Here is a 20,185-nt window from a genome sequence, read left to right as displayed (position 1 = left end):
GAATTTCTTTTATTTTTAATTTTTTACAAAAATATTGAATTATAATTTAAAAATGGGCACCTGCCTAAAAAAGCTTTGGAAATTAATCATTACTCCATTAAGATTTTATTTTTCAAAATATTCTCGGTCTTCTAATTCTCTGATTTTTTTTAAACAATTAAATACCAAAAAAATAAAAATATATATATATCCTTTGATTATTTCAAATTTTATAATATGATTTTTATTTAATTAAATTTTGATCAAAACTTTGGCAAGAAAAAAAAGACTTTAAAAGTCTTTAAGTTTTACACTAATATTTAGTGTGGAGGCTTAAAAAAATCATCCTTGAAATTTAATATTTATTTCAGTAATAATTTTTTTTTAAAATATTATTGGTTAGCTTGTCTTGTGCTAATCTTATTTTAGAATTTGATTAAATTTGTACCAAAACTTAATTAATTGCTAACAATAATTTTGGTGACTGTTAATATTAGAACACGATTCTTTAATATTATATTAAAAATTTAAATATCCAAAAATCAAATTTTCTATTTCTTCCTTTAGAGAGAGAGAGAATTTAAAAATAAGTCTCAATATGATATTACATTAAACAGCGGTTTTGGCAACAATAATATCAAATTGCTTTAAATCCAATTAATTCTTTTAATACCAATTTAACATAAATTTAAATTTTTTATCATCCAATACTTTTAATTGCAGCTACTTAATGGTTTTAAAAACTTAAGATCCGTGTCAAATGAGATTAATTGCTACGTTCATTTTTTTTTATTTTTAAAAATTTTTTAAGATCATCAAACATTTTTGTCAAAAAGAAATGCAACACCAACAATCGAAGTGTTTATTTCACCAAGTGAGATTTTATATGAATCATCTTACACAATCAAAGTCAATCTCCTATTATATTTAAATAAATTTTATTTTATTATTAATAATAAATCCTTTTTATCTTTTAATAATGCATGTATTTTGATCTTTCTTTATTATTTTATTATTTAAAACTTTTTATTATTCTTTTTAATTTTCTCTCTAATATTTTAATTTTTAATCATATCCATGCATATATATTTACACATCTACTTTAACATTATTCTATGTAACTCTCATCTTTTATATGTTTAATTTGTTCATTTTATAATCTAACATTCAGCTTCATATAATATAGTATGTTTAATAATTATTTCATAAAATTTTCTTTTTAAATTTTATAAGTACCGTATGATCATAATATTCACTTGATATCCTCATCTATTTCAACTATCATTTTTGAATCTGATGTAAAATAGCTCTATCGACTCTCAATCATTTTACAATAATAATCATAAATATTTAAAATTTTCAATAACAAATAACTCATTATTTCCTAACTTAACAACTGTTTTACTACCTTTAATACTACTAAATTTTGATCTTATATATTTTATTTTTACTCTTAAAAACTTGTAGTTCAAGTGTTCGAATGTAGAATTTATTCAAAATAATATCATTTATAAATAATTTATATTTAATTTAATTAATCTATTAAGTTTGATCGCGCTCTTCCTTCTATAAAAAAATGATAATCCCAGTTAGTCGCATTGACTCAATCCCTAAGCTATATGGGCCATTAAAAAATTTTAATTAAAAAATATTTGATGGTTGCAAAGTGAAAGAGCTCTTATTTTATGTAAAAATCTTTGATATCCTAAATAATTTTAAGCTATATGGACCATTAAAAAACTTTAATTAAAAAATATTTGATGGTTGTAAATAGCTCTTATTTTATGTAAAAATCTTTGATATCCTAAATAATTTTAAATTTGGAGTTAATACTACAATAATGTTAATTTAGTATGAATCATGTATGGGCATTTTAAATAACTTTAAAATCTATAAATAGGAATAGAAGAATATAATAAGTTTCAGAATCTTTAAAAAAAATTTGAAAAGAAAAACGTTTGATGAAAAAAAAAAAATCAAAGTTTGACAAGTAAGCAAAAGTCAATATACTATAATTCAGCAGTACTTGGATTCGATCATATTAATTAAATAAATCAATAAATATGCTTTTAAATTTATTATTATTAGAATTAATACCCGATGACTCCACTCCACACACGCTCGTGCATCCCTATCGCCATCTCTATCAGCCAACGCCTTCTCTTCTTGAGTAGACGAAGAACAATCTCCATCCCATCACGAGTAGTTGAGGTCCCTTTCGTTGTTGCTTGCTCGCCAACGAGAATCGTTTGTAATGTAAGATCTCATTGATTTCATCGATTCTGTGTGATTCCAACGATTCTATTTTGATTCCACTATAAAATCCGATCCAATCAATCTCATATCGATACAATGCTTCCGACCCTGATTTCCTTGTCCTTCGAGGAGCCCACGTATCATCACGCTTTGTATGTGCTAAGGAGTTGACTTGGTGTAGACCATGGCGAGGGAAGGCCACAACAAGAGCAAACCGCAATAGGATATTGCGTGCTTCATTCAGCCCCATCCTTGGATTATGGAGACGCCCCTCCTCTACGATAGACCTCCATATTTATGGACCACATCTCTAGTTCTTCTCTTTAGAAGATAATTTGGAAGTGATTTTTTTGGATCGTATAAAAAATAAAGTATGATATTTATATATTCAATAAAGTTGGATGATGCTTTCCTTATCCACTGGCTACTCAACCGTATCAATTAAATCATCAAAGTAGCGTTGGCAATCTCTAGATTTTTTTAAATAATTTAGATATTTAATTTTTTGAATAGATTAATTTTAGAGATCATCATTCCTTGCCGGAGATTGAATAAATTCTACACCTCGTGCTCTATTTCTCAACTGTATCGTTAAAGGGAGGAGACAATTGGACGGAAGCAACGTCAGCGGCTGAGGTAGAAGCAACCGTGGAGTGCGTCGCCGCCATGCTCCTGTGTTCTCCTTCTCCCTCGAGAAGCCTCAAGTACTCCAAGTATTCCCTCATGCCATCGTCGGCGGCGGCGCCGTCGGGGTACGGGTCCAGGAGGGCAGGTAGAGAGGCGGAATCCGTCGGCGGGGCTTGCGTCGACGCGGCAGGAGAAGGCAGCTGGAGCTGAGCCTCCTCGGGGAAATTGAGCTTCGCTCTGCTTCCACGGAAGCGGAGCGCGGCCTCGTCGTAGGCCCGGGCCGCGCCCTCGGCTGTGTCGAAGGTGCCGAGCCAGACGCGGGCGGCCTTGCGCGGATCTCGTATCTCCGCCGCCCATTTCCCCCACGGACGCCGCCGGACTCCCCTGTATTTTCTTCTCTCTCCTTGCTCTGCTCCGGAGGCGGTGGAGGTGGAAGCGATTCCTCCCGCCTCTGTTCCTCCAATCGACGACGACGGCTCCGCAAAGTTGAAGTGGAACCTCGGCGATTCCTCGCTGATCGCCGAGAAGCTCTCCCTCGTCCTCTTCTGCCCTCTGAGATCAGCTTTGTCTCCGGCGATCACGCGCGCGAGGACTCTCACCATCTCCGACCTCTCCTTCTCCAAGAACGACGGAGTCAGCAACGAGGATACCACCGGCGGCAGCGAAGCAAACACTGGGTAGTACTCTCCGTCGCCGCCGTCAGGGTGCCGAAAATTGGCGCCGGCGGCGTTATCCCGCGGAAGCTTAGCCACCGTGATGCACATGCAAGCACTCACCAATCTCGTTCGCTCACAAGACGTGAAAGAATTCCACTATCGATGCTTACGAACGGAAGTTCACAGGAATTTATAGACTCTGCTGAGGCTGACGCTATTACACGCTTTTCACGATGCCCCCAAAGTTTGACTCTTTATCAAAATACCCCTTAATTTATTCCGGTCGTTAAAATTTTAGAATTATCCTTGAAACAGCTCGTAAACGTTAACTAAAACTCAAATGCTCGTATCATTTCTCGTTGTATCATTTTGCTGATTCTTCACACATCCACTTCTAGAATCGTTAAAACTAGCGGCTGGACAAGTCGCCAGACCTTCTCCGTCATCGGCGTGGAGCAGAAAGATGGGTTGAGTGTGGCAAGATCTTCAGGACCTGCGAACACAAGGAACGTAAGAAAGAAAGCCAGGGGGTGCCCTGGCGCGACCACTCCGACGCTCAAGTTAGAAACAGGAGAGGAAGAAGGTGAACAGTCATGAGCTTGAGCGTCAAGAAGAGTAGAAGTTGAAGAAGATGAGAGAGATACCTGCTGAAGGGAGTGGTCGTTTTAGGGAGAGATGAGCGTGTATACCTGTCATGTCAGATGTCCCTTCATGATTAATGAGATGTCAGGAACAATCAAGCACAATAGTCATGAGTCTCATCTCTGGTATGTAGCCGTCGTGTCATTGCCCAGGTGGGAGTTAGAGTGGGCGGCGATAATAAATGAAGGTGTGGGCTTGTCAGAAGTCATGATGGGATATGCCAGGGCACTGTGGGGCGATCCGACGATTCGGCTTGATGGAAGGTTTGAAGGGCAAGGGCGATGGCTGACTGGTGATCCGGCCACTCAGTGACTCGACAGTGCACCACGCATAGCAGACGAAGCAGCGCAGAGCAGGGCATGCAGAGCCTACGATGGTGCCTCTGACACATGCATGGCTCGAGCAAACAGCGCACCACGCATAACAGACGGAGTAGCGCAGAGCAGGGCAGGACATGGTCGAATGGGGACATGGACGAATGGGGATATGGCCGAATGGAGATATGGCCGAATGAGGACATGGTCGAATGTGGACATGGCCGAATGGAGATATGGTCGAATGAGGACATGACCGAATGGAGATATGGCCGAATGGGGACATGGTCGAATGGAGATTTGGCCGAATGAGGACATGGCCGAATGGGGACATGGCCGAATGAGGACATAGCCGAATGAATATATGGTCGAATGGAGATATGGCCGAATGAAGACATGGCCGAATGGGGACATGACCGAATGGAGATATAGCCGAATGGGGACATGAGATGGCCGAATGGAGGATTCGGCCGATGGGCGAACTGAATGGAAGAGTGATTTAGCAACTCCCTTGTCCCGAATCGAATGGGGAGGTCATTCGATAGCTCATGCTGAAGGCCGAATGGGATGTCATTCAATGACTTCCTCGAACGAGTAGAGAGAGAGAGAGCACTTGGTCAATCAAGCCTAAAGATGCTGACGATGGGCCTTTGGGTGAGACCAGGATCAGACTCAAGTAGAACCAGGGGATCCCATGGGTTATTCCCGTAACAGTTAAAACTATTTGCACCTCTAAACCAATGGGAGAGTGGAGGTGAAACTTTTTGAAAAATCTGGGGGGCATGTCAAAAAATGATAAAACTTGAGGGGGGTTTTTTTAACTCGTCTCTGTTCTGCTAGTTCCGTGTATAGTGATCTGCCTGTCCAATAAATGGAAAAGGTGTTCGTAATTAGTTTGTAAATACCGACAACACCCGCCTTTTTGAGTTGCATGAAGGGGCGGTTTGACGGAGACGAGCGGCGTTCAGACGGGAGTTGACCACCATTGGCGGTGGCCGGTAGGTGGTGGGTGCCGACAGTGGCCTCGATATCTTCAATCGTTAAGTTCGATAATAAATTTATTATTATTATTATTCACGCGTTAAATGTTTTGTTTGGCTTCGTTATCTCGCACAATTTGCTCAACTGATTCACTTAGCCCACGTGATTTGACTTCGCTGGTTCGGTTGACTTTTGAGATTTGTCAACGTTCTTGACCGAATCAATTAGTCGAATTGACCAATCGGATTAGATTAACTGATTTTCTGGCTCGTAATTTGTCTTCAAATCTAAGAAATGATATGACTATAAAATTATATTCTAAAAATATTAGTATTATCGCGAGAAATTCTTATTTAACATGAAAGCTTAATTCTCGCAATGGATTCAGAATTTAGATATAAAAATATTTTATCAACTTAAAAGTGAGTAAGAAGTCAGAGTTGACATTCCTGAGACGTAGAACTTAATTGTACGACATGAGCCCGCGCAGTATGATGAATCAATCCTGAGATCGACAAAGTTGACTTTCCTTTTCTGTAACTAAAAGTTGACTTTTGTTTCCCATAGTTCATATCTGCATTTTTGGGCTGAGTCCAATTAGGTATCTGAACCAGATCTCATGTCAACCCAGGCATTTGCCTTCAAATCTGTCTAAAAGGCGTGGCGATTGGGTCGGGCTGACCGTGACAGTACCAATTGACCTATGGGTCGGAGGGGGCATAGCCTACGAAAGGAATGTGTCGAATCGGCTTGGAATCCGGTAGGCATGACACGCTTGCTAAGCACAATTCACATTGACCTATCGCAGTTTTATAAACACCACTCAAATTTTTATATGTGGGATTTTTAAATGGTTTTCAATTTAAATTGTATTTTTCTGATCCTTTTTTTTCTTTTATTTCTGAATCCATTTTTGGTTTTTTTTAGATGCATTCCATTTCTTCACTCTTGTTTATGTTACTTGGACATTTTGAGATCCATCTAAGTTATGTATACAGTAATTTGACTTTTAAAAATATAACAAGCCAAAGGTAATGTAAAATTACTTTAATTTTTCTATTATATTGTTGTTAACTCATAATTTTATAATTTATTTTATGTACATGCTTAATTTTTAAAATCGAGAACTAAATTTAAATTGTTTTTAATGTATAATTTTTTTCTCCAAAAAGTATTATTTAGAATATCAGGTCAATTTTACAATATTTTATTGTTTTAAATCCTAAAACCAAAAAGAATCATAAAAATTAGAAATTATATTGTTAAAAAAAATTAAAAATCACAAATAAAGAAAAAGCTAGAGACTTCATGAATATCATTGTGTAAAACCTCAGGTTAATCTTAAAACATTTTATTATTTTAGAATGAATCTAAAAATTTATGGAAAAGTATCAAATATTTAGTATTTATTTTTAAAATCATTAAAAATCCCTCAACTATTATAAAATCTCATAAATAAAATTTTAAATGCCCAAAAACGGTACAAAAACATTATTTTCAAAATCCCATGTACATTTTATTTTAAATTTTAAAATCATCGAAATTTATTATAATTTTAAAAATCATCAAAATCTGTTAAAAAAATCTCGTAAGCCTCTAACTAATTTTTGAAATATCATGTTCAGAAACATTATAATTTTTTAAAAGGATTCTAAAATATATTTATGTTCCGACCAAATACTGTTGATGGTCAAGCCATCAGTCAATGAGCAATCTGATGTGGATGACTTTTTGGATGAGTTAGGATGCGGAAAACAATCCGAACCTGAAACACACTTGAAAGAGAGGTTAGATTGATGTCGAGAAATTCCAACATACCACTCCGACGCTCAAGTTAGAATTTTGAGGAAGATGATGAAATGTAGGCAAGAAAGAAAATAACACTAACAAAGTTTTTAGAATTCAACCTCGAATATGACAGTGGGCTAAACCTTTTATAGCATGCTCCAGACATCTCCATGTCAGATTTGATAGAACCCTTATAACAACCTGTAAAGGAGATCAGATCCGACAATCATTTTCTTTTAGCCTTATGTACAGAAAGAGGGGTATCTAAGGGAGCTAGGTCTAATAACTTCATATTCCTTTTGACTTTATGTGCAGAAAGATGTGTATCCGAGGGGGCCGGGTCTGACAACCTCGTAACCGCTTGTACGTCCTCGGGCTGCTGCATGTCCGTACATGAGAATATTTGCGTTCTCCTTTAGCAGGTTATGTAAGATAGTGGTTTACCAAAGACATGAGGATGAAATCCAAGATGAAGCGGAACCCAATATGAGACGGAGTGAGGTGGAGTGGTCGAGATGGGATGACTAAGGTCGATACGAGATGACTGAGATGAGGTTGACCAAGACAAGACAGCTGGGACGGTCAAGACTAGCCAACTAAGGACATGCAAGACTAGACGACTGGATGACCGAGACGAGGCTGGCTGAGACGAGACGACTGGGGGCGGGCGAGACGAGATGATTGATGGACGAGACGAGATGACTGGGACGGCGAGACGAGATGACTGGGACGACCGAGACGAATAGGATAGCCAAGATGAGACGATTGAGACTGGTCGAAACGAGACGATTGGGATGGCCGCGACGAGGCGACTGAGATGACCGAGACGAGACTGACTGAGATGGCTTCCGGAACCCAAGTCAAACACAGGATTGAGCCCATGTTGCGCCCGACGTACAATTTGAGGCTGAGAGGACAGATATCCCACTCTAACGAGATTGAGTCCATGTTGATCCATTTTGCCACTTGGACCTTGATCTTCATATGACTCTTGACTTTCACCGTTTTACCATGTCGGCCTGAACTTTGATCTCTATATGACTCCTGACTTTTATCTCGGGGAACCATGTCCTTCACGACACCCACATTAATATATATAAAACATCATATATTATTAATTATCATAATGATATTTTTTGTTTTATTTAAATATCTTAAGATGCCTCTAATTTAATTAGACGACTTTTGATTCAAAGCAGCGTCAGATCATTAAAATCAAACATTACCTCCTCCTCACAATCCAACAAAGTCAGTATGACGTCTCGAGTTTTAATTTGACGTCTCCGTGAACTTCACGCTTCTTAATTTATCTTCGATAAATTTTTTTTATAGAATTAAATCGATCAAAATTAATCAATTATAATATTTAATATTTTAAAAAATCAAGTCCGTACATATCAAAATGGTTCAGAGGAAAATATCAAACCCTTGAATCTACAGAATGAACTCAGAGTCTTGTTTAAACAACACGAAACAAATCAAAAGTTATCTAACCTTTAATGATGCCTGGAACGCCTGCACACGAACCGTCGTGCCTTAAATTACCTTGCGATGCCAATAAACATTTATTTATCAGTAATTAATCGATCATAACGCACATCTCTACATCCCCTTTTATTGTGCAGTTAAATTCAAAATATACTTATCGACACACCAATCAATGGCCATAAGATCGCAGAATTACAGGAAGGTGAAAGTCAACGAAAATTTAGAAAGTCAAAGTCAACGGAAACACGCAGGTTCGCAGGAGCTCAACGATCATGCTCAAGGAATTTAGATCACAGCAGGAGCCCGATCGAATCCGTCAACCAGCTCTTTGATGTCAATGCGTGGGCGCCATGACCTCCACAACGCCTCCATTAAATTGTCAACCAAGCCAGGGAAGTTAACCAACAAGCTTCGTGGTCGTCGCCGCCGTCAATTCTTCTTCCCCAAGCCGCAGCATGAACGGGAAGCACGGCAAGACGGAGTCGGAAGCGACGGCGACCATCTCGCTCTCCTCCCCGCGGAGGTCGCCGCCCCGGCAAGCTTACTTCGTCCAGAGCCCTCCGGAAGCGGGCGAGAGCAGGACAATAATCCCGTCGTACCCTTCTTCGCCGGCGCGATCCCCGCCGTTCTACTACGGGAACGGTTCTTGGGGATCCTCAACCGCCGATCGGTTCGCTCGGCCAGCTGCCGGCGGCGGCGACACGATGTGGCAAGACCCCGCGGCGATCGAGGAGGAGAGGCTGCTCCGCCGCGAGAGAGGAAGGCGATGGGATTCCGGCGAGGCTTTACGTCATCGGGTTCGTCGGAGTCTTCCTCCTCCTCTTCTTCCTTTTCGCCCTCATCCTCTGGGGCGCCAGCCATGATAAACAGCCCGTAGTTACTATGAACGTGAGCTAATTAAACTTATCGATTTTAGCGATCGAAAGCATAAATGTTTGTTAAAGATTTTTAATTCAATTTGTTTTCACGATTGCGGGCGTGCATGGCAGAGCATCACGATCGGAGAATTCAACGTCCAGGCCGGCACAGACTCCAGCCTAGTTCCGACTAACCTGGTGACTCTGAACTCGACGCTGAAACTAAGCTACCGCAACACCGGCGGCTTCTTCGGCGTCCATGTCACCTCGACTCCGGTGCTCCTCAATTACTACCAACAAACCATCGCCAGCGGAAGCGTAAGTCATGAATCGAAACAAAAACGAAAGAGATTAATTATTGGATACGATTTGACATTTTTAATTTTGGGGTTAATTGTAGATGGAGCACTTCTACCAGTCTCGGAAGAGCCAGAGGGAGCTGCAGGTGGCGGTGACGAGCACCGAGCTGCCGGTCTACGGCGGCGGAGCGGGGCTCAGCAGCCGGCCCGGTAGCCCGCCGGTGAACTTGACGATCAGCTTCACGGTGAGGTCGAGGGCCTTCGTGTTGGGCCGACTCGTGCAGCCCAAGTTCTACAACCGCGTGGAGTGTGCTTTGGTTCTGGACCAGACCAGGCTGGGGGCCCCACTTTCCCTGAAGAACTCTTGCCAGCATACCTGAGAGAATATGATATTCATATTCGTGAAATACAATCTATTTGATATGGAATCAAAGCCTCTCTAATTCCCTCCCTATTCAAGAAGAGAACAAGAGGTATTCAATAATTTAACTGTGTAAAGCAGTCTTCCAGATTTCCAATTTCACACAATTACACATCCATCTAATAAGGACAGGCCAACCATTGTTGTAGAACTGCAAGTTGGTGTGATATCATCAGTTCTAATCTTCCTTCCAAACAAATAGAACAAGTTATGAGATAATCAATCATCAATTACATTTCTACAATTTCCACATATGCAGCTCAGAACAGTGAGATTTAATATTTAATACCTCTTTCAGTTCAAATTAAGTGGAGATATCGAGATAATATCCCTCAGTTCAAAATTAAGTGGAAATATATGAAAATCAGGAGCATGTTAATATATGTTCTGACAAATGGAAGAGAGATTACATCCAATTATTCCTTGCTGCCCATTCCATGGTGAGGTGCAGTGTATAGATAACATGATTAAAACATGATGCTCAGTTCTCAAAAAATGATAAATCTTTTTAGATAAAGATGTATCATGTCATGTCACACAATAACTCACAGTGTCCAATAAATCAAGGAGTTGGCCTTCTCACTAAATAATGTAGCCTAGTTATCCAAATCCTAGATCATTCCAATATCAATTAGTCAATAATCAAATTATCGTGTAGATTAATCGACAGAAGAGTAGTCTTCTTCAACCAAAAGCTATGTTATTCGAGTTCTCATTTTCAACCCGATTCATCTTTTCTTCATCCACATTTACAAAGGGTTTCAATTAATATGGTCAATGGTAACAAACAAAAAAAGAAATTATATGAGAAGGTTCAAGGCTTCAAGTCCCAGCAAAAGAGTGAGAGTGAACAGAAAGGATTTACAGAGGCAAATCAAAACGTTTGCAAAGCATGAAACAAACACACGGTAGAGAAAAGGAATGACTTGCCTGAATCACATGAGTATGTTGGCATATTAAAGTACCTGTTGCCCTTGACCCTAAACCACACCTCCGCACGGTCACGGTGGGTGACACCGAGGTTGCCCTTGTACAGCTTCAAGATCTCTTCTCTACTACTCCTTCTAAATGATCAACAAGTGAAATCAAGTGATGACTAATTGTGATCTAAATATAATGATTTTAGATAAATTTAATATAACAGTAGGTATCATGAGGCATGCTTGGGCATAACAGTTACATTTTGGCAAACGGAACTCAGTACATTGCTGATAGGCTAGCAATGGCAGGTATCTTTTCTCGTAGCTTCTGAGTTACTGCCACACGAACAGTCATGACCCCGGCAGCTTGGCCAGTTAGTTGAATCTTAACCATGGGCTCCTCAATCTCGACATGCTCAAGCTCACCCCCACCAGTTCCAGCAAGGTATGGCCTTATCTCATCAAGTACCTAAGAAGAAGCACCAAAGATGGAATGAAGGTGTCCGTTCAGACATCAACTAGTTGATACCAACACACAGGAGACAGGCCACTGCAAATAGTTCAAAATAGTTCACTACTCTCTATTAGCTAGCCTATCAGCAGCATAAATTACCCAAAAGAACAAGGCTAAACAGGAAAATTTGCAATCCACAGAAAAAATGAAGGCATCATGATAACAAAAGATGGAGGATTCCTCTGAAATTTAGAATAAGGAGGTGATGGCATAATGCTAGTAGCCTAGTATGCTATTTACCTTCTCAATGTTTTCTTCATTTAGCTGGAGCCCTGTCTCCTGATCAGTTATTGGTTCAACTGCAACAATTTCTGGAATCATTTCCATTAAGCGGCGTTCAATTCCCATCTTCATAGTCATCACTGAACTTGGACAAGAGCCACACGCACCTTGTCCAATTAGAACCACGGAAGCCCCAATTAGAACCCTATGCGAAACAAAGACCTTGAAGGAGAGAAGACGAGCGGGGAAAAGGATGCGGCGGCGGCGGCGGAAGAGGAGGAGGCGATTCCGTGGCGAGGACTTGGAGAGGAGTTGGCTCTCTTCTTCTGGCGTGGGTTTTAAGCTATCGTTTTCGCAGTACGGCAGTCCTTTTATCACTCGCTCAAGTAATATTAGATATTAATTTTTTTATTTATCTGAGAAATAGATTTTTTTAAAAAATTTAAAATCCATCACGAAAACGGTCTCATGTTATCGGCCCCACGATCATCTACGATGGAATTAAATCAAGAAACTGTAATTGATTATGACGGAGGAGGATATTATTTAACTTGATTGAAATTCGAACTCTTGTCCTCTTTTGCAAATCTACTCTGTCGCCGAGATTCAATAGGATTTATTTGATCAATTGATTACCGAAACCAATTTTTCTTTAAGGCATTTTTCATTTTTTTATTCAAGGCATTTTTCATTTAGTAACATTTTCTCATTATTTCACAAGAATAATGTATGGAAATGCACTTCGTCCAACATTACTACTTAATCAATATTGTCCATGTCAGGTCTTGCAAAGAATGACCGATTATGCTTTAACAATACTAATTTTTAAAAATAATTTTTATTAAATTGATTTTCATAAGGTTATATTGAAGTAAAATTATATTTTGAAAGATTATTTGAATTCTAAATTTTCCTATAGTATTGTAATTTTACCATAAACTACCAGTAGTTCTATAATATGCGGTATGTGTTTCCTTTATAATTATGTATATTATTCACTTTCTAATAAGAAGTTAAGAAGAACACAGAAAAAGATTTAAATAAAATATGTTTAAAAATTAAAAAAAAACATAATCCAATATTTCATAAACATTTTTATGTTAAATATATAATTATTTTTCTAAAAAATAAAGATTACTATGTATTAATCTATTAAATATATGACCATCCATCCATGTTGGACTAATGGATGTTGGGAATTTTACCTTCAACACTCAACATGAATACTCATTCATTAACAATACATTTGACTAGTGAATATTACAAGAACCCTAAAATATGATTTTTCAAGAACCAAACAAATACAAAAGTTAGGCAGTTATTTGGAAAAGTTCGAAGATTGTTTTTTTTATATTGTTCTTCAATAGCCAAATTAGTATATTAGGAGATAATAATTGTCTCTAAATAGATGAAGAGGGTAGTGTAGACATTTACTCATCTTTCTACCCTTCGTTCTCCAAATAATCAGCAGAAGGGATTGAGAATAAACTATCCTTCTTGGCCTCTCACTATCCCAGATAATTAAGTACTTTAAATGCCTTCCTTCCTTTGCTTTCCGCTCCATCCTCCCTTCCCTTTGATTCCAATCCTCCAAGTAATAACAATCTAAATACCATTCCAATTTGGGGACACACACAGAAAAATCAGCATCATTATCATTTGTTTGTGCCTCATATTATTGCATATGCATTGATAAACTAATAAGTATCTAAATATTACCATTTAAACTAAACCAGTTGAGTCCATTTAATAATACATTTAACAGAGATTCGGCTAAATACTAATATGATTACAAATGCACAGTGTTCTTGGGAGGAATTTAACCAAGCAGTAATAGGGGAAAGGAAGTGGAGAATGAGCATCTAGTTATCATTTTCATCTATAATCAGGACCTTTGTCATGAGAAATGGAAGATTGGTACATACTTCCCTTAGTCAGCATAATCACAAAAAGGTTACATCAGGTAGGTAATATCATAGAGCTTAACTAATTGAGACTGAAATGATGCCTAATTCTAAGACAAGTTGGTTCAACTGAGAATTAGCTAGATGCTGACAAGTAAATTTTTTTCATCCCTTTCTAACCTTCAAATTTTATTTTTTTCCAACAAAATTACGAATATTAAATTCTCACAAAGTTAAAGTAATCACTGGTCAAGTCCTTTTGCTAGGCAAAAGTGATCATGAGATTGATGCCTCAGTTTGACCCCAACTCAACACACCTTGCACCACTTTCCAAGCATGGCCCTATCTTCAATGCACTAAAGATATAGATGTGGCCTACCACTTTCTACTGCAATATAACAGCTAAAGGGACCTTTTTTCTTTTCGGTTTTTTCCCTCAAAATAAAATATATATAGTTTGTCCCACCAAAAGCACAGAGCTATTGAAATCTTGGATCATAAAAAAAAAAATTAGTTTCCAATTTTTTATTTTTCTGGAAATATGATTTGACTTCTTGTAATTCCCAGGTGTTTATTGTTCAAGCATGGTAGCACATGATTCATGGACTAAATTACACTAAAATTTATGGTTTCAATTTGGATTGCGTGAGATGAACTGATTTCAAGCAAGTAGTTAATTGACAAGATAGTTTAACACCCAAGTGAGGAATTGTTTATTTACTCATCTGGGGGCGTGTGACATTGACCGGCCGATCAGGACCGGCGGCTGAGCAAACCCAACGAACCAGACCGAGGGAGGCGGACCGTCGCGTCCACCACCGCGCACGTCGCCTTGCAGGAGCCGTAGAAGTCCAAGATCCGGAAGCGATGGGTAACGGTTGCCGCCGATCGCCGCGAGGAGGCGGAGGCCACGTCACAGGGCTCGTCGTCCACGTTGTCGTCGTTGGCGGGAAGGACGCCTTTGGCGCAGAGGGCGAGCGCGGCGGCGAAGGGGTCGGCAGAGGCAGCCGCACCCCGGCCGGAGGCGGAGGAGCGCTTCTTGCGCGGAGTGGGGATCAGATCGGAGTGGGAGCGAACCGGGGGCGGAGGGGGAGGAGGGCATGAGCAACGGCGGCGTCGGCGGTTGCGGGGAGAACAGCCGAGAGAGGCTTCGGGATTCCAGGGCGCTGCTCCCAGGAGAATGGTACGGCGGAGGATCGGGGCGAGGGGGAGGCGGAGCTGGAGAAGGAGTGGGATCGGGACCGGGAGCGTGTCCGGCCGCGGCGACGGTTGCAGGACTGGCGATCTCCCGGGGACCCGGCGGCAGACTCAGCAGGGGTCGTCGGAGACGGCGGCGGCGGCGGCGCGTCCTCCATCGGAATCGGAGTGCACAAGGAAGCAGGAGAGCACGAGAGCGAGAGCAGAACGGATTGTTATCGTGCTTTATCAGTCGATCGCACAAACAACTGGACTTCCAAAAATAAAACGCAGGCCGTCCGCATCAAAATCACGTGAAGGAGTCGTCCTCACCATTTGATTCTCCAAGCTTTAATCCCATCCGCACAATATTCAACGTCTAAGATGAATTCTCCCACATCCAACGGCGAAAATGCCCGTCTTCATGAGCTTTCACGCCAAGCAGCGCTGCATGCAAAACTTGAGTTGGAGTATGTCAACATCGTCTCTTGGCACGCTGCCGTACAACGGAACCATTAACTGGCACTGAGCAATACGAACTAGAACCGGCCGGTTTGGCAAAATGAAAGGCGCATTTTCATCAAAAGCACATTTTTTTAAAAATAATAATAATAATAATAAATCACCGTGGATATATTTTCCATCTTAAAAATAAATTAAAATATAATTTTATTTTAATATTATTAATATAACTATAACCATTACAAATTACTTTAAAATATTGTTAGATTAAAATATTTTTTATCAAATTAATTAAAATTATTCAAACTTAATTAACATCATTTTAACTATTAAAAAATTATTATAACAATAAAGTTTAATAGTAACCTTTCATAGGAGTAATATAACTATTATAACTGATTTACTTTAATACATTATAACAATTACAAGTGTTATATATAACTGTCGCAGCTACATAATACGACGGAGAGGAAGATTTGGCCACGCGGATCACGTTCTGGAGGTGCAGGCGTTGCCTTATTAAGTAGGAGTGGAGGCCGGCACTGCGTCGCTTTCTTTCTTTTAAATGATAAAGGTCCAAATGAATATTCCTAAATATTTGATTTTCTGGAAAAGAAAGAAAACATTTATGTCTCAATTCATTTGGAGGCCATTTAACCGTTTATGTCGAAAGACTTTTTGTTCTATATATTTTGGCCATGAGCCGTCTGTCTCCACGGTATATTAAATGTGACTTGACGTCCCCACAATTACTCTTTTTATTGGATGATTATGTGCGATGTTGTCAGATTACCACATAGGCGGTTTGTCTCACATCAATTAAATTAATTTGATCAACATGCTGTCGCTAATTATGTCACTACTTATAGTCGACCATGGCACAGTAGGTGCGACCAACCGGCACTATCCGGCGGCTTCCTGTGGTGCTGGGCAATTCTCTACGGTCGACAAGGATGTTCTAGCAACATCAATGATCCAAAATTCGATAAATCGTCAACGCAACCATTCCAAACTTAGAGTTGCACAAATAGGTCGATAGTTGTGCATGTTAAGCTTGCACCAAATACAACACAACAAAATGTTGCACGACATTTTCTAGCCGCTTATGAGGTTATGCCACTAGACATGAGTGCAAACACAAACCAAATGTTTTGAAATGGAGCACTAGACGCCTTATAAGCTCCCTCCAACTCGGTCACGGGGGATGAGACGCAACTCCGAGCCATGTTTGAGAAATACATTACCTGCAAAAGTAACATACATAGTATCAATGTAGGATAAGATGATGCCTCAAAATCACATTTAGTGTGGAAAAGGAAGTTACAATGAAGACCATAATTTACAAGATTGGATTATTAGATTTCTCACAGGTTCATTTTTCAAATATCTAATTGTGTCACATGTCCATAAACTATGATGAATTAACTTTTTTTAGAGTCAGTAGTAACAGCCAAAAGTTCCTGGAGGTGCATACACGGAAATGATGTCTAAGACAAATATATCGTTTCAGTAGTTGCAGTGTGTCATGTTAATTTCATGTTGCATTTTTTCATGCTGCATATCATTGAGAAATTCCTTGATACATCACGTTCATGGCAACTTGAAGTGGTAGCTTTGTTGAATGAGCCGAGATAACATCTATAGCATCTTCATAACCTACCGCAAATTTTAGCATTTAATGTAAATCCATCTAGTCATGTCGATGAGTCTGGAAACAAATTTATCAACATTGGATGAACTGCAAATATCAGTTAGACCCTCCCTAATACTATAACAATTATTACTGCAGCTGATACAGGGAAAGTTTCTACAAGCAGAGCTGCAATACCTTTTAATTCTCAAACGAACTAAAATATTACAGATAGTAAATATTCAAGTAAAGCAGTCGATTATTAAGCTTTTCATGTGCGAGGTTTTTGCCACCTCCATCTTAAGAGAGACTTTGACGAACAAATTAGTCTAAATTATCAAATATCAACTGTACTGACTCCTTTATTTTCTGTCACTCCTCAACCAAACAATTGACAACCTAGAAAAATCACAACAAATAAGAAAATCGACTGCGATGACAATGTAAATCAACTATCTCAAAAGGACACTAGTTAGAAATATCTACCACAAACTGATAATTTCATCCTGTCCTAACTAGAAAAACAATGTAAAAAATGACATAAAAAACAGTGTCTTATAGTGGGAATTGAGAATATGGTTTAAAATTTCTTACTGTGCTGGACGAAACAGCGAAATTTACCTTTACGTTTGTTGCCCGCACCGCAGGCCGCCGTGGCCTCCCCGACCCTACGGCGACCCCAAGGGAGTCCGCCACAACCTCTCGTGGAGGTTGCGGAGGCCACGGTCTTCCATCGCGACTTCCCGCACATGATTAAAAACTTAGGATTTAAACTTACATTAATAATTCCGATCAACTCCTAACTGCAACAGGGATAATCTAAACAGACTTAATCAAAACTTAATAAAATTATCCCATTAACTTAATATATATATATATATATATATATATATATATATATTATTTCCAAAAATATATAATAAAATTTTTATTTATTTATTTATTTATCATATAGAAGCGCCTCAATTTTTTTTTTTTTTTTTTTTAAAAAAATTATTTTATTATATTGTTTTTTAATATTTAGGTTAATTTTTTATTTTTAATTAATATATTTTATAATCAAAAATATCGAAACCATATCAGTACATACAGTACCGGAACCATATCGTTTTGGTTATTAACTGAATCTTTAATACGGCTCTCGAGATTTTAAACGATTACTAAGAGTGCACTAGAAAAGCATGATAAATTAAACATTTAATCAGATAGCTAACTATTGCAATCGAGATCTCAATGGCATGAAGGTGAACCGAGTTAATATCCAAAACCATATTCTAGCAAGAGAATAAAGATACAGGTCATGAATGTTTGTCTTCTTTTCAAAATTCCAGAGAATACAACAAGTCACACAAATGTCAATTATTTAGTGCTAACTGCATGGATTTTTTTGTTCCCTTAAATTCTACACTAGGCCCACTAGTTAACATCACTAAGGCCATTTAGATATCTTTAGATAATATTTTCATCTCCCTCTACATTGATGTAATTAAAGTTGATTCATGTTATCTATTTAATATAATCAATTGGTTGTAGCAGAAACACACTGACCCAAAACTATGTCAGTCCTGTAATCCTATAGGCTCTTTGTGGTTTATGTCTTAGACTGGCTAGAGGGAAGGGATGGACTAGATGGTGACTTAAAAGTAAAAAATGTTTCTTGCAACAATACAAACAAGTCAATCATTAGCTGCATAAGGTGCTCATATATGGATTCGGTTGATCGTGTCAAGTATTTACACAGGCGGAAATGTAATATAAATAAAAGGAATAAAGACAATGCTAGCAGGTGGTTTATGTGGTTCAAAGCCCCCCTCTTACTCCACAACCAATCAATTTGCAAAGTGAATTAGTACCGTCAATCCACTTGAATGTTCCCCTACCAGAGGTAAAGCAAGCTTGTACAAGTATTTTTGCTTTGAAATGAAAGAATCAAATAAGCCTAGAAGAGAAAAATTACCAAGAGCTTGTGGAGAAAATTATTCACTTTGTGATTGCAAGCACTTGAATGTTGTTCAATTTGATCACAATAAAATTTCATAACAAATTTCTGCACCTTACCAAGGCAAACAACCTCTGGTTTATATAGAAGAGGCTCCAACAACTCTATTTTACTCACCACTAGTCCATTGGATAAAGCTCCATTCAATTGCTTGGCAATTCTAGCTGTTGAGCAAAAACTAATTAATCTTTAGATTGTCAAATAGAAATTCCTTCAAGTCATCTAATCATGAGTCCAATATCTAGAACCCGAATAGAAATATTTTGTTCTCTGAAATTTGGCATTCAATTGACTGAATTTGTTAGATTCACTTGGCTTATACCTTCATAATCTTAGGTAAAGCTTGGGATCAAGTTGACCCATTGACTAAAATCGGAGCTAGTTCTCCCTTGGTCGAAGGTTTCCTACAAACCATTAGATAGACAAAACCCTACCTAGATATACACATCATTCTGATGATGTCGCCCAAAAGTGTGAACCCTAATCTTTAACAACTCACATAGCTTCTGCATCTTCAACATTATCATATTTTACATTGCCCTTGACTTCACCTTGTGTCGGGCCTTTAGTTCCTCAGATGTACCAAGTCTTCCAAGCTTACTCCACACCATCATCATTCAATGTTCACATAGCAGAGTCCATCTCCTGTTGCGCCGCCCTAGAGTTCGCCTCGTTAGGAAATTTTCAGTCCCTCAAATGCTCTAAGCCATCCTTCGCCAATCGCCTCTGAATCCACCTTGTTAAGGTTGTCAAACTATTAAACTAGCAACCACTTCTCATCCTAGAGTCCACCTCGTTAGGAATTTTTGGTCCCTCAATGCTCCAAATTATCCTCTACTAATCACCTTTGAGTCCACTTGGTTATGGACCTATGAGCCATTAGACACAACTAATCCAACTGGATTGCATCAAGTCACACATCACAACAACTCAATCACACAACTTGGAAAGTTTACTTTGTGACAACAATCTTTTAGATTTGGAATTGTATTCGTGAGGTTTGACAAAGTTTTGTGACAGTATGAAGGACCCTAGATTTTGATACAACCA

At 38.7% G+C, this 20,185-nt stretch overlaps 1 protein-coding gene and 2 pseudogenes across 1 annotated transcript; 1 reads left to right on the top strand and 2 right to left on the bottom strand.

The window, feature by feature from the left end:
* Positions 1-2,804: 2,804 nt before the first annotated feature.
* Positions 2,805-3,661, bottom strand: LOC141825597 (uncharacterized). Its single transcript, XM_074712978.1, has one exon. The coding sequence runs from the start codon at positions 3,624-3,626 to the stop codon at positions 2,808-2,810; it is 819 nt and encodes a 272-aa protein (XP_074569079.1). The 5' UTR covers positions 3,627-3,661; the 3' UTR covers positions 2,805-2,807.
* Positions 3,662-9,107: 5,446 nt separating this feature from the next.
* LOC141825599 (uncharacterized) lies at positions 9,108-10,267 on the top strand (annotated as a pseudogene).
* A 4,354-nt stretch (positions 10,268-14,621) lies between these two features.
* On the bottom strand, positions 14,622-15,223 carry LOC141822906 (uncharacterized; annotated as a pseudogene).
* Between the last annotated feature and the right edge of the window lie 4,962 nt (positions 15,224-20,185).

Source organism: Curcuma longa, chromosome 3, assembly GCF_044706935.1.
Source record: "Curcuma longa cultivar G26 ecotype Majalengka, Jawa Barat chromosome 3, ITB_CL_G26_1.1, whole genome shotgun sequence".
NCBI classification, from domain to species: domain Eukaryota; kingdom Viridiplantae; phylum Streptophyta; class Magnoliopsida; order Zingiberales; family Zingiberaceae; genus Curcuma; species Curcuma longa.
This window is presented reverse-complemented; position numbering and strand designations above follow the sequence as displayed.

Coding starts and splice junctions, on each gene's coding strand:
- LOC141825597 (XM_074712978.1), bottom strand. CDS start 3,626: ATGTGCATCACGGTGGCTAAGCTTCCGCGGGATAACGCCGCCGGCGCC.